The 13,790-nt window shown below is 41.1% G+C and overlaps 1 protein-coding gene across 1 annotated transcript in view; it reads right to left on the bottom strand.

The window, feature by feature from the left end:
- Positions 1–13,790, bottom strand: part of LOC134431404 (nipped-B-like protein) — a 132,028-nt gene that overhangs the window by 87,118 nt on the left and 31,120 nt on the right. Inside the window, exon 8 of the mRNA XM_063179421.1 lies at positions 1,917–2,549. Within this exon, the coding sequence (XP_063035491.1) occupies positions 1,917–2,549 (633 nt within the window). The remainder of the gene's footprint in view (positions 1–1,916; positions 2,550–13,790) is intronic.

The raw sequence follows: 13,790 nt of genomic DNA, 5'->3' as shown, positions 1-13,790 counted from the left end.
GTCTGGCATAGGGGCAACTTACTACCAGTGAATAAATGGTGGTCATTTGTCCCAATATAAGGTAACAACTCTTGCACCTGATTCACAGCAATTGCAGGAACTCAAGAAGAACTGAGACTTGCCAGAGGATATAGGTGGAAGGAAAGCATAAGGTTGGAGTCCTTAATTGGTAAGATGGATATTGAAGAGTGGTGAAAGGGTGAGATCACAGTCTATAAAAATCACTTATTTCCCCAAAAGAAACACATCAGTCTGCCCATGTCTATGTAATTACAGTTTACAAACTTCACAACTCATGCTCAATATCTCCTGAAAGCCAGAACAAAACAGAAAGAGTGTTTTAGTCTCACTCTGTTTGAAGATTGCTGTGCATCATCAAAATGCTGTGCATTTTTTGAGATGCTTCTTCGCTAAAATGTGCTGGAGAATCTACTCAAAGTATGGAGATATAAAAGTAGCTTTTTAAGTAGTAGAAGACAAACAACACTCTCCATAGATAAATTTAAAATTAGTAGAAATATAAGCACAGTAACCAACTTGATAATTTCATTTAGGCAAAATTAAAGGTAGTAGAGATTTCTTTTAAGGTGAGCACCCATTTTCTTTGTACATTCACAATGTTTTCTAACAAGACTTGATTTAGTTATCAAATGAGAAATACCTAAAAAGTTAATCCTTCTAAGGAACTGCAACAAGAACATTTACACACACACACACAAACACAACAAACGCTCTCTATCTTCAGGTATCTTTAAAAACAGAAAAAAAAATTCCTTGAATGGGAGAAAACATGTTCATTCTCTGATGGTTAACCATCCAAACCATATGTAAATTAAGTTGCCTCCATGCAAGTACATCCAAAATAGACTATTTTTACCTATGAACTTCTAGAATCAGAATTTATGCTGTTTTCCACTCTGCAAATTTTTATTTGGCATATCTAACAAATTAGTATTATACTATAAAAGAATTTTTCAAGAAGTAGTTAAACAGAATGCAGAGGAAGCTTCTGAAAAATACTTATGCTAACCTGTCACTATCTACTTTAAAAATCACATATTCTAGATTTACATGTGGGTTTGCATCCACTTTTGATATTTGTGAAGGCTGAGACCTTCAAACCAGCGAACAACAAAAAAAAAAAAAAAAAGAAAAAGTAGGGAAAAAAATAAAAGGAATAAATAAAAGAGGATAGATTGATAGATTGAATGTAATCAGTTAAGACAACCAGTACAGCTACTGAAGTGAAGAGCAAACATTTCACAGGCTTATCTGGTTCTGTGCTAGAGACCATATCGATATATGGTAGATCTCTAAAACTTGGAAAGCCTACGTAATAATGAATATCCAGTTGAACAAACATTGGAGACAATATAGTAGTATATATTACCCAATCATTACAGTGCCTTTAAAAGAATAGATATGATTTTAGTCTAACATCTCCTTCTCATAAGGTTCAAATTGGGATATGAATAGAAATAGCATAAAAGAGCTTCCCTGTATTTTCTTAAATTAGTTACTTTTCTTAACTAGTTAATACTTTAACCACCAAAACTTATTACAAATTTTAAATTATGGTACTGATAAGATTTTAGAAATTATAAACAACATCAATTGTATTTCACTCAGTCTCATGGTTCAAAATAAGGGTAGCTTAAAAAGAATGTTGAAACACAAGACCTTCCCTTTCCATCCATTAAGATCCCAAATAAAGAATGCTAAATATTTAAAAAATGTATATATGAGAGATTACAATTCATTACTTTAAGGGGAATGGTGATGAATGTCATAGAACCACCTACACTGAGTAAACAGAATTGTACTATGGGACAATGACAGAAAAGTTTATATATGGGGTCTATATGCATATATATATTTTATAATATATAGTATATACACACACACAATCCTTTTACCTTTATCTTGCACTTCTTTTGAAAATCGCTCCCTTTCAATAGCTGATTCACGTTCTATCCGCTCAATTTCAGCCAATGCATCCAATTCTACTTCATCATATGACGTTATAGCTCCTTGTTGCGAAACCTGTTGCTGTGTCTGTACCACAGGAGTTTGAGGCTGTTTTGCAGCAACTGAAGTGTTCTGTTGCAAAACAGGCACTTGTTGTGCCTGAAGGAAAGCTGTCTGTTCATGCTGCAGCAAACACTGAGCAGCGTTTAGTGGGCGGTTAACATCCTGTGGAGTAACGGGTGTTTTAGAAGTCTGTCCTGGGTACTGCACATTAAAAGGAATATCACCCTCTGAAACACTGCTGTTTTCCAAACCAGAAAGCATATCATCCTGCTGGTCCATATCCGAAGATCTTACACGAGACAGTCTTAACGTAAGCTTAGTGGAGTCCTTGGAAGGAGAGCTAATGATATCATACATTGCAGCTTTTTCAGTCTGGTCTTTTTCATCCTTGCCTAACTTCATTTTCTTTTGTTTCTTTTGCTTTCTTTCTGGAGAATCTAACAATATGTCTGGGGGAACATCTCTAGGTGATGAATAAGGTGGAGGTTGAGATTGTTGGATTAAAGGTTGTCTTGATCCTAGAATAATAATTCAGAAAAACTGAACAGTTATGTTGTTCCACGTTTATATAAAAACACACTAAATATAACCTACATAATTTTAATATGTATTTGTACATATATCTATGTTCATAAAAAGTCTAAGTGAGAGTGGCAGGAAGCACATCATTTCTAAATCAAGATGTAATTCAGATAGCTGCAGTGCATTTCCTAGGAATTTTAGTAGTCTGCTGTAGGTAGATAAGGGATCATTTCAGAGAAGATGAAACAAAAAACACACCACCAAAAAAGACTACATAAAAATTGTACCTGCAGGTTTAGAATATCAACTATTAGAAAGCAGTCAATGAAAGCACACTGACTACAGAAAAAAGAAATATCAAAAAGATTCTTAATAAGGTCCAATGATAAAGACTTAATGTTCAGTGCATAGGCATTAGCCACACATTTTTAAGTAACCAAATATATATCTATATATAATCAAAACATACACAGCCTCCTTAACTTTCATTCTGACAGCCCATTTTCAAATTTGTTCTTTGGGGGTTGTTATTAAATTTCAGGTAAACTCATTCTAACCTCCCCCACTCACTGCTATCTAAAACCCACTAATTGTCTTAGAGTATTTTTCATCATTTCCTGCTTTACCTTCACTCTTTTTTTTCAACACATGAATTTATATGCCTACATGCACCCATTTCAGACTTTGAGTTCATCTAGGGAAATTTTTAAGAGAACATCCTTTGTTGCATCACAGTTAAGATGGCCATAATACACATAGTATCATCCTACAATTACAAAAAGCATCAACTGCAGAACAACACCAGACCACCTCAGAAAGCTTCAAGCCCAACCTTTTATACCCCTCATATTCATGCAATGCACCTGTGTGCCTTCTGTTCCCTTTTGTGATTGGTCAGTACACCTCAGCACTCCATGTCTCATTGCTTTCAATACTGTTCACCTGCTTTTCACAGTTGTAGCCCATTAGGGATGAGGCTTGGCCACAGCCCCATTCCCAATTACCACAAACTGTGTACCTACAAGTCTTCAATTAATTGCATGACATTTTTTTGTTCCTCAAATTAAACCAGCTCCCCATAACTGTTAGCCCAGAAAAAGCTTTGAAAAACAGAGAAGCTTTTAAACACGTCTCACTTATAACTAAGCTATAATTTTTGCCTTAAAAAGGAGTACTGGTAGGAAAAAAAAATAAGAGCTTCTTGCCTAGACCAATAGGGCCAGCCTCCTCTTGTTAAACAATGCAAGCATTTCTCCAATCCCATTCATTCACTGAGGAATAATGATCTACAGAAAGCAGTGACAGATTATTATTAGTCATTCTGTTTTAGGTCATCATAGGTCAATACTTCTAACAACAATCAAAAGCTAATTGAAATACAAGTCCTCATGTGCTTTATTCAAGATATACCACTAAACAAGAAAGTAGCTTCATTCTGAAGCTCAAATTTCTACCATATATATTAAGAATTATTAAGCCATGTACTGACCTGTAAATGAAAAAGAGAATGGATACTTCTAGCAAAGTTTCAATTCATATAAAAGGTGTGCCATTACTGATGACTTCTTTGCATAGACTACTATGCTTATTTTCTCTCCCTAGTATGTTCTGCAAAAGTCCTATAACTTCTGTATGTAGAGAGCAGGGTATGAAATGGATTTATCTTACCCTTTTTCTTGACCATCAGCAATAACTCCATATTATGCCAATTAAATCCACAATTTTGGGAAGCCCTGTTTTGTCTCATCCTGATTCCTAAGATCTTTTCACTACTCAATTTCCCCTCTTCAGATTAGATACCACACTCAATCACCAGTACAGAAGACCTGGCTACACCCTATGAAGATCTCTCACTTGCCTTCAACCAGAGATTCCTATTATTGTGATGTCCCCTACACACACACACACACACACACACTTCTAATTACTGTCTCTTTAGACAATAATTTACATAATCTCAGTATACTGTACAGCAGAAACTGTTTGCTATTAATTTTTTAAGGCAATGACTACCACTCACTGGAAATACAGGCTGCATTTTTGTTTCTACAAATATTAGAGGCAACTCAAAACTATTTTGAGATCTTATTGACATCTTACTCTTGATTTATCTCCTAAATAAATACTTAATAAGTTGGAACAATAGAACATTTACTGTTTTTCACAGCTGCTCTTCAAATAAAGGAGACATTTGATTCTCCCTTGTCAAAAACATTTAAGTAAATTTGACAAGATTGTTATTAATTGTATTCATTTGGTATTTATCATGCTGAAAAATAACACTGCATCAACAGATAAGGTGGTTCTTTTAATCTTTGGGTAGACTTGAGGAAGTAGGATGGCACAAGAAGCGGCGACAGCAGGAGCCACAACTTCAGCATATTCAGACAGCTCCAGAGGGTGCTGCGAACAAGGTGGGCAAACAGGGCGGGGTGCAGCAGTTTGCACGGCAGTACGTGCAGGAAGGGCTCAGTACCCCTACTAGCTCCAGAGCTCAAGTGGTGGTCAAATGCCGTCTCAGGAGGAGCCTGGGTATGGTACCCACTCAGTGGGGACTCATGCCCTCTGCAGTTGCCAGAAAGGATGTACCAACACAGACAAAAACATGCAGCCGTTGAGGTCTCAGGCTGCAGGGGGAGCCAGAGACTGGCACTGTCATTGGACAGCAGTGGAGACAACAGCTGGGTGAGGTGTGATAAGGTGGGCGATCTTTTCAGCCTGGTGATGGAGCTGAGAGAGGAGGTAGAAAAAGGTTTAAGTATCAGAGACTGAGAAGGAGTTTTACTGGTGGAACCATGCTCTGGCCTCCCTGAGACAGGAAAAACCACCAGAAAATAAACCAGATCAAGAGGGTCATGTATCTTCCCCTTGCCAGGCTGAAGGCAGTAAATCAAAAGGAGTTAATGGAGGCAAGTCCTTCCTTGGGGAAACAAGTGAAAGCCCTTCCTACCCACCTCACCCTCCCAGATTCCTCTGGAACACAGGTGTGAGGTTCTGATTGTTGAAGGATGTCATCAGGAAAGTTCCTAGCCTGGTTTGGCCAATAGATTGCTACCCATTACTGGTCCTTCACATTGGTGGCAATAAAGTAGCAACACATAGTCCAAGGGTGATCAAAAGAGACTTCAAGGCCCTGAGATGGTTGGTGACAGATTGTGCAACATAGGTAATTTTCTCCTATATCCTTCCAGTTCCAGAAAGAGACACTGGAAGAAACAGACAGACCCTGTCTATTAATACATGGCTCCATGGCTGGTGTCACCCAACAAAATTTTGGTTTCTTTGTCAGTAGGGTGGCCTACATGGCACTGGGCTTGGTGGCATAAGGTGGAATTCACCTCTCAAAGGGGGAAGAGGATTGTCGGCCAGGACCTAGCAGGGCTTATTGATAGGACTTTAAACTAGATGTGATGGGGCAAGGGGACATCAGGTTTAACAGTGATAAGGTATGGGACAACATGCCATCCCACTCATAACAGTTTAATGCCAGCAAGAAATGCCCAGAGCCTGGAGACGGATCTCATGTCAGCAGGAGAGCAGCTGAAGGACAACACCAAGGAATTCCAGGCACTCCAGCCAGTAAGCCAGCTTCATCAGGGGCCCAACTTAAACGCCTCTATGCAAACACATGCAGCATGGGGAATCAACAGGAAGAATGAGAGACGTGCACACACCTATGATCTTACTGGCATCATGAAAACATGGTGGGATGACTCCTATGACTGGAGTGCTGGAATGGAAGGATACAGGCTCTTTAGCCTGTATCAGGAAGGACGGACAGGGAAGACGAGGAGGCAGTGTTGCCCTCTATGTCAATGACCACCTAGAATGTACGGAGCTCTGCCCAAAGATGGATGAGGAGCTAACCTAGTGCTTATGGGTCAGGATTGAAGGGAGGACAGGGACAGATGATTTTATAATGAGGGTCTGCTACAGGCCACCTGACCAGAAAGACTGAGCCAATGAGGCCCTCTACAGACAGATAGGAGCAGCTTCATATTCACAAGCACTGGTGCTGATGGGAGACTTCAACCACCCCAACATCTGCTGGAGGGACAACACAACAGGGCACAGGCAATCCAGGAGGTTCCAGGAATGTGTTGATGACAACTTCCTCCTCCAAGTGACAGAGGAGCCAACAAGGAGAGGTGCTATGCTGAACCTTGCTCTCGACAACAAGGAGGGGCTGGTGGGGAATGTGAAGCTCAATGGTAGGGTTCAAGATCCTTAGGGCAGAAAAGAGGGCACACAACAAGCTCACTGCCCTGGATTTCAGGAAAGCAGGAAAGCATACTTTGGTCTCTTCAGGGAGCTCCTTCATAGAGGTCCATGGGATAAAGCTCTGAAGGGACAAGAGGCTCATGAAAGCTGGCTGTTATTCAAGGATCACCTCTTCCAAGCTCTGGAGTGATGCATCCCAATAAAGAGAATGTCGGGCAAAAATGCCAGAAGACACCAGCATGGATGAACAAGGAGCTCCTGGACAAACTCAAACACAAAAAGGAAGCCGACAGAGGGTGGAAACAGGGACAAGTAGCCTGGGAGGAAGACAGAGAGATTGGGCATCCAGGGATCAGGTTAGGAGAGCCAAAGCCTTGAGAGAATTAAACCTGGCCAAGGACATCAAGGGCAACAAGAAAACCTTCTAAAGGTACATTGGTGATAAAAGGAAGACTACAGAAATATGGGCCCTTTCCAGAAGGAAACAGGAGACCTGCTTACCTAGAATATGTAAAAGGCTGAGGTACTCAATGACTTTTTTGCCTCAGTTTTCACCAGCAAGTGCTTCAGCCACACTGCCTGAGTGGCAAAAGGTAAAGGCAGGGACTAGGAGAATGAAGAACCACCCACTGTAGGAGAAGATCGGATTTGAGAACATGTAAGGAACCTGAAGGTGCACAAGTCCGTGGGACCTGATGAGATATATCTAAGGGTCCTGAGGGAACTGGCAGAGAAAGTGGCTAAGTCACTATCCATAATATTTGAGAAGTCATCTCAGTCCAGCCAAGCTCCCACTGCCGGGAAAAGGGGAAACATAAGCCCCATTTTTAAAATGAAAAATTTGAAGACCCAGGGAACTCCAGGCCAGTCAATCTCACCTCAGTGTTTGGCAAGATAATGGAGCAGATCCTCTATGCTAAGGCACATGGAAAATAAAGAGGTGACTGGTGACAGCCAACATGGCTTCACTAAGGGTGAATCATACCTGACAAATTTGGTGACCTTCTATGACAGGGCTACAGCAGTGGTGGATGAGGGCAGGGTGACTGATGCCATCTACCTGGAATTCTGCAAAGCATTTGACACTGTCCCACACGACATCCTTGTCTCTAAACTGCAGACATAGATTTGACAGATGGACCACTCAGTGCATAAAGAACTGGCTGGATGGTCACACTCAGAGTTGTGGTCAACGGCTCAATATCTAAGTGGAGACTGTTGACAAGTGACCTTCCTCAGGGGTTGGTATTGGGACCAGCACTGTTAAACATCTTTTCTGGTTACATGGACAATAGGATCAAGGGCACCTTCAGCAAGTTCACTGATGTCATGGAGCTGTGTGGTGCAGTTGACATACTGGAGGGAAGGAATGCCATTCAGAGGGACCAGGAGAGGCTTGAGAGGTGGGCTTGTAGGAACCTTATAAGTGCAAGGTCCAGCACCTGGGTCTGGGCAATCCCAAGCACAAGTACAGGCTGGGCAGAGAATGGGTTGAGAGTGGCCCTGGGGAGAGACTTGGGGGTAGTGGTTGACAAGAAGCTCAACATGAGCTGGTAATGTGCACTTGCAGCCCAGAAAGCCAACCCTGTCCTGGGCTGCATCCAAAGAGGAGTGGCCAGCAGGTCAAGGGAGGTGATTCTATCCCTCTACTCTGCTCTGGTGAGACCCCCACCTGCAGTACTGCCTCCAGCTCTGGAGTCCCCAGCACAGGAAGGACATGGACCTGCTGAAGCAAGTCCAGAAGAGGCCACCAAGATGATTAGAGGGCAGAAGCACCTCTGCTATGAGGAAAGGCTGAAAGAATTAGGACTCTTCAGCCTGGAGAAGAGAAAGCTCCAGGGAGACCTTAGAGCAGCCTTCCAATAGCTGAAGGGAGCCTGCAACAAAGCCAGAGAAGGACTCTTTATCGGGGAGTGTAGCAATAGGACAAGGAACAAGGGCTTAAAGCTGAAAGAGGGTAGATCTAGATTAGATGTTAGGAAGGAAGTCTTCCCTGTGAGTGTGGTGAGGCCCTGGAACAAGTTGTCAAGAGAAGCTGTGTCTACCAAATCCCTGGAAGTGTTCAAGGCCAGGCTGGATGGGGCCTGGAGCAACCTGGTCCAGTGGAAGGTGTCCCTGTCTACAGTAGGGGGTTGGAACTAGAAGGTGTTTAAGGTCCCTTCCAACCCAAACCATTCTATGATTCTTTTAAATATTTTTTTGGAGTCAGAAGCTGACAAAGAAAAAGACTAGAATATCCATATTGCACTCATGGATGGTTGGTGTGTTTGATAAAATGGAGGTGAAGACAGATCCTTAGAAACATACACACACTACTGCTAAATATTTTAAGAGACTTCAAGCTACAATGTGTCAATGTTGGGTTTCTTTTATTTTTAATACAATCCTATTTACCACCTTCACATAAACTGTTTTCATGAAAATGAGATTAGACAAATTTACCCTGGAACCCTGGCTAAATCAGTCTCAGAACTGATAATAATATTCAGAATTTGTGACTCCACAGCAGATTCAAAAAGTGAAATACAGTTCCTTCAAAAGGATGGTAAAGTGCTGCCCCCAGTATTACATATTGTCTGTATGATTTCAGTACATACTAGAAAAACAATTTCTCTATATGGATTGGGATGATAAAGAGACAGCATTCCAAAGTGAATTTGTTAAGAATAAGCACCACCAAATCAGAACAATTTTATTCCATAGAGCAATGTCTTGTGGATTACAAACTGAGTATCATGTCTCAACTTTTTAATGACTTTCTATATAGCTTCTCATAACAATTTCACTAACAAGCTGTAGAAGTATGCTCTAGACAAAAATACTGCAAGACTACAGTATACCCTATCGTAAAACTTTCAAAATATCAGTTGTTCTTGGTAAAAATGGATGTACAGAACAGAGGTGAACAAAAGCAGCTTTCCAGAGCACTGCCTTAAGAATAATACCATAAAGTATTTGTCATTAACAACTTTTCATGTAACATAATTATTTTATTAATCTAAAGATCATAATGAGCTTTTGGTATTGAGGGTTTGAGGCCCACAACTGCTTTTAAAAACAGAATCAAACACTTTTCTTGACTAAGTGGAATAATCTTTTTAAACAAAAGAAATTCTGTAAGAAGCAGCACAAATTTTATTTATCTGAGAAAGAGCAATTGTAACAACACGAGAAGAGAGGTAAGCTCTACAGAAAGACAGCAATAGGTTTATAACAGCTTGCAACATGAATCTAAATTATCACCAAAGGAGCAGCTACATTCATATGACAGTAGTATACAATGTCATCTACAGTACTTTTCTGACTACTCATCCTTCTAAGTCTTTAAATAGAGTTGTATCTATGACTTAGGGTGGTACAACATTAAGACAAATGCAGACCAATTAGAATTCAGATAAAAAAACATCAAAAACAAAAGCTCAGAAATTATTACTTATACAAAGATGATAGAAAGAAATGGTACTGTTCAGTCTGTAGAAGATTAGATAGTTGCAAGACACAATAACATTATTTGATATGTAAATGATTGCTAAAAATAATAATAATAAAAAAATCTATGTTGTTTGTCCTTTCCCATTGGAAAGAAGTCAAGAAGTGTCATGCCTAACTGCAACAAAAATGATTCAGGCTAAGTATTAGAGGAAAACCTTTGCAGCACCAAGAATTTGAACAGGTTTCATGGCAAGAGTAAGGCAACTCCATTGACATTTTAACAAAAAAAAAAAGAGATGGAAGTTATTCAGAGTGATACTGGTACATCTCATCCAACATGAGATAAAAAAGATGGGAAGCCCCAAAGCCCTTTACTGCTGTATTTTCTAAAATCACAAAATCTTTCTCTGGAAATCTTCTCAACTTTTGTACTAGATATAAAGAAACTATTACTTATTTTGACCAACAGACTATATTGACATTCATTTTCAGAGAGCATAACTTGAAATTTAAAGAGATAGCATATGAGACAAAGAACATACATTTGTGAGGTTTTTCAGGATATATTATATTTACTTTCCACACACTCTTTGAGTATTTTTCAGGGAAGGGTCCCACCAGTTTCTCCAGAGTTTTAAATGCCTCATGAAAAACCTCAGCTTTGGCTGTTCCAGCTTAAAACTGTTGCATTCAGAAGTATCCTTGCATAAAATATGTTAAGACTTGAAGAAATAAACAAGAATGAATGCTTATTTTGGCCCTGTCAGAAAATATCTTTGAATAAATTTCTTCCACCTTAGTTCTGAATGACAGAGAGTGAGATGATAATTTTTCTTAACAAGTACCTCTGAGAGCACTGAAGTGTGTACTACAGATTTGAGAAGACTGCTAATTCTTCTTGCCAACCACTATACATGCAAGGACCAAGTGTAGAGAAATCTCCATGGAGAGGTCTCATAAATACCTAAGAAAACAAAAACAATCTTTCCAAATTGTTCAGAAAAAAATAAAATACCCATTTATAATTTATGGAAGAAATGCAACTTATTTCTGGAAAAGAGTAAAAACTCACATAATTTCATAAGGGTTGTTACTATTTCTTACAGATGTTTTTCTAGAAGAACTATATGGAAACAGGATGGTAAATATATGAATTCTTCTCTTGGGAAAGCAATGGACTAAAAATATTGTGGAAGACTTTTCTCTATATAGATCTTTAGAAGTTGTCTTAGGTTAAAAAAAATCCAATATTCCAGAGTATTGGGAAAGTAGAGCAAATGAATAAAGGATTTTGATAAGTAATTGATCTAGGGTAATAGAGACCACAGAATATTTTATGAGCTCAACAGAAGTAAAATACATGTTAACTTCTTGTAGAGGAATTTATAGAACTATTTTTTTTATGAAAGGAGATGATAGCAAGAAAACAGAGCAACTATTGTGTTTGCATAGCTAAAAATATAACAATTACATAACAAAGAAGGGATAAAGTCCAGCTGAGAACTTTTGGATAAAACTTCAGCTGCTCTGGTACCTTTACTGGAACAGAAGTGAGGGGAAAAAATCTGTAGCAGGGAAATTTTACTCTGTTGAGTAAGTAAATAACCAACCAAAAGAAAAAAATATACCTTCTGTCATCTCTCAAATAATTGCCTGAGTTGCAAACAAAACTTCTTCCTCCTTCAGATTCTGTTAATCAGACAGCTCTCATTCCTAAAATGTCCTGAGCTGGAAGAGACCCACAAGGATCATTGAGTCCAACTCCTGGTCCTGCACAGGACACCCCAACTATCCCACCCTGTGCCTGAGAGCATTGTCCAAACACTCCTTGAGCTCTGGCAGCCTTGGGGCTGTGACCACTGCCCTGGGGAGCCTGGTCCAGTGCCCAACCACCCTCCATGCGAAGAACCTTTTCCTAATATCCAGCCTAACCCTCCTGACACAGCCACAGCCATTCCTTCAGGTCCTGTCACTGGTCACCAAAGAGAAGAGATCAGAGCTGCTCCTTCCTCTTCTTCTCAGAAGGAAGCTGTAGACTGCAATGAGGTCTCCCCTCAGTCTCCTCCACAATAAACAAACCAAGTGACCTCAGCTACTCCTCATTAGTCTTGCCCCCAGGGTTTTTCACAGAATCACAGCATGATTAGGGTTAGGAGGGACCTCTGGAGATCATCTAGTCCAACCTCCCCTGCCAAGGCAGGGTCACCTGGAGCAGGTGACTCAGGAACACATCCAGGTGGGTTTGGAATGTCTCCAGAGAGGGAGACTCCACGACCTCCCCAGGCAGCCTGTTCCAGTGCTTTGCCACTCTCAATGGACAGTTCTTCCGCATGTTGAGGTAGAACTTCTTGTGTTTTAGTTTATGGCCATTGCTCCCCATCCTGTCACTGGGCACCACTGAAAAGAGTCTGGCACGATCCTCTTAATGCCTACCTTTGAGATATTTATATGCAATAATGAGATCCCCTCTCAGTCTTCTCTTATCCAGACTAACCAGGCCTAGGTCCTGAAGTCTCTCCTCATCAGAGATGCTCCAGATCCCTCATCATCTTTGTAACTCTCCATTGGACCCTCTTCAGGAGCTCCTTGTCTTTTTTGTACTGAGGAGCCCAGAACTGGACACAAGCACTCCAGATGTGGCCTCACTAGGGCCAAGTAGAAGGGGAGGATCACCTCTCAGAGCTGCTAGCCACACTCTTCCTGATGCACCCCATGATACCATTGGCCGTCCTGGCCCCAGATTGCATTGCCAGCTCATATTCAACTTGTCATCCACCAAGACTCCCAGGTCCTTCTCTACAGAGCTGCTCTCTGGTAGATCAGCCCCCAACCTGTGCTGGTACTTGAGGTTATTCCTCCCCAGGTGCAGAACCCTACACTTTGCCCTTGTTGAACCTCATTAGGCTTCTCTCTGCCCAACTCTCCAGCCTATCAAGGCCCCACTGAATAGCAGCACAGCCTTCAGGTGTATCAGCCATTCCTCCCAGTTTTGTATCAACAGCAAACTTGCTGAGGGTACGTTCTATCCCATTGTCCAAGTCACAGATAAACAAGTTGGATAAGATTGGACCCACTATTGATCCCTGGGGAACACCGGTGACTACATGCCTCCAACTGGATTCTGCCATGCTGATCACAACCCTCTGAGCTCTGCCAGTCAGCCAGTTCTTGATCCACCTCACTGTCTGTATTGGGTCTGACTGAGATAGAGTTCATTTTCTCTTAGCAGCCCTCACAGTGCTGTGCTTTGCATTGGAAGCTGGAAAGGTGTTGAGAACACACCAGTGTTTTGGCTGCTGCTGAGCAGCACTGGCACAGCATCAGTGCTGTCTCTCAACATTCCCCTCTGCCATCAAGGGGCTGGGAGTGAGCAAGATCCTGAGAGGGGACACAACCAGGCCACCTGACCCAAATTAACCAAAGGGATATTCCATACCATGTGACATCAGCACAGATATAAAGGCTAAGGGAGGGAAGCAGAAGGGGGGGGGGGGGGAGGGGGGGCCGCGCGGCGGCATTCTTTATTCTACGTTTGGCTTCTGGAGCAACCACTATGTGTGCTGAAGCCCTGCTTCCTGGGAAGT

This window comes from Melospiza melodia, chromosome W (genome assembly GCF_035770615.1).
Source record: "Melospiza melodia melodia isolate bMelMel2 chromosome W, bMelMel2.pri, whole genome shotgun sequence".
Taxonomy (NCBI): Eukaryota; Metazoa; Chordata; class Aves; order Passeriformes; family Passerellidae; genus Melospiza; species Melospiza melodia.
The sequence above is the reverse complement of the archived record's forward strand: the minus strand, read 5'-3'. Positions and strand labels throughout refer to the sequence as shown.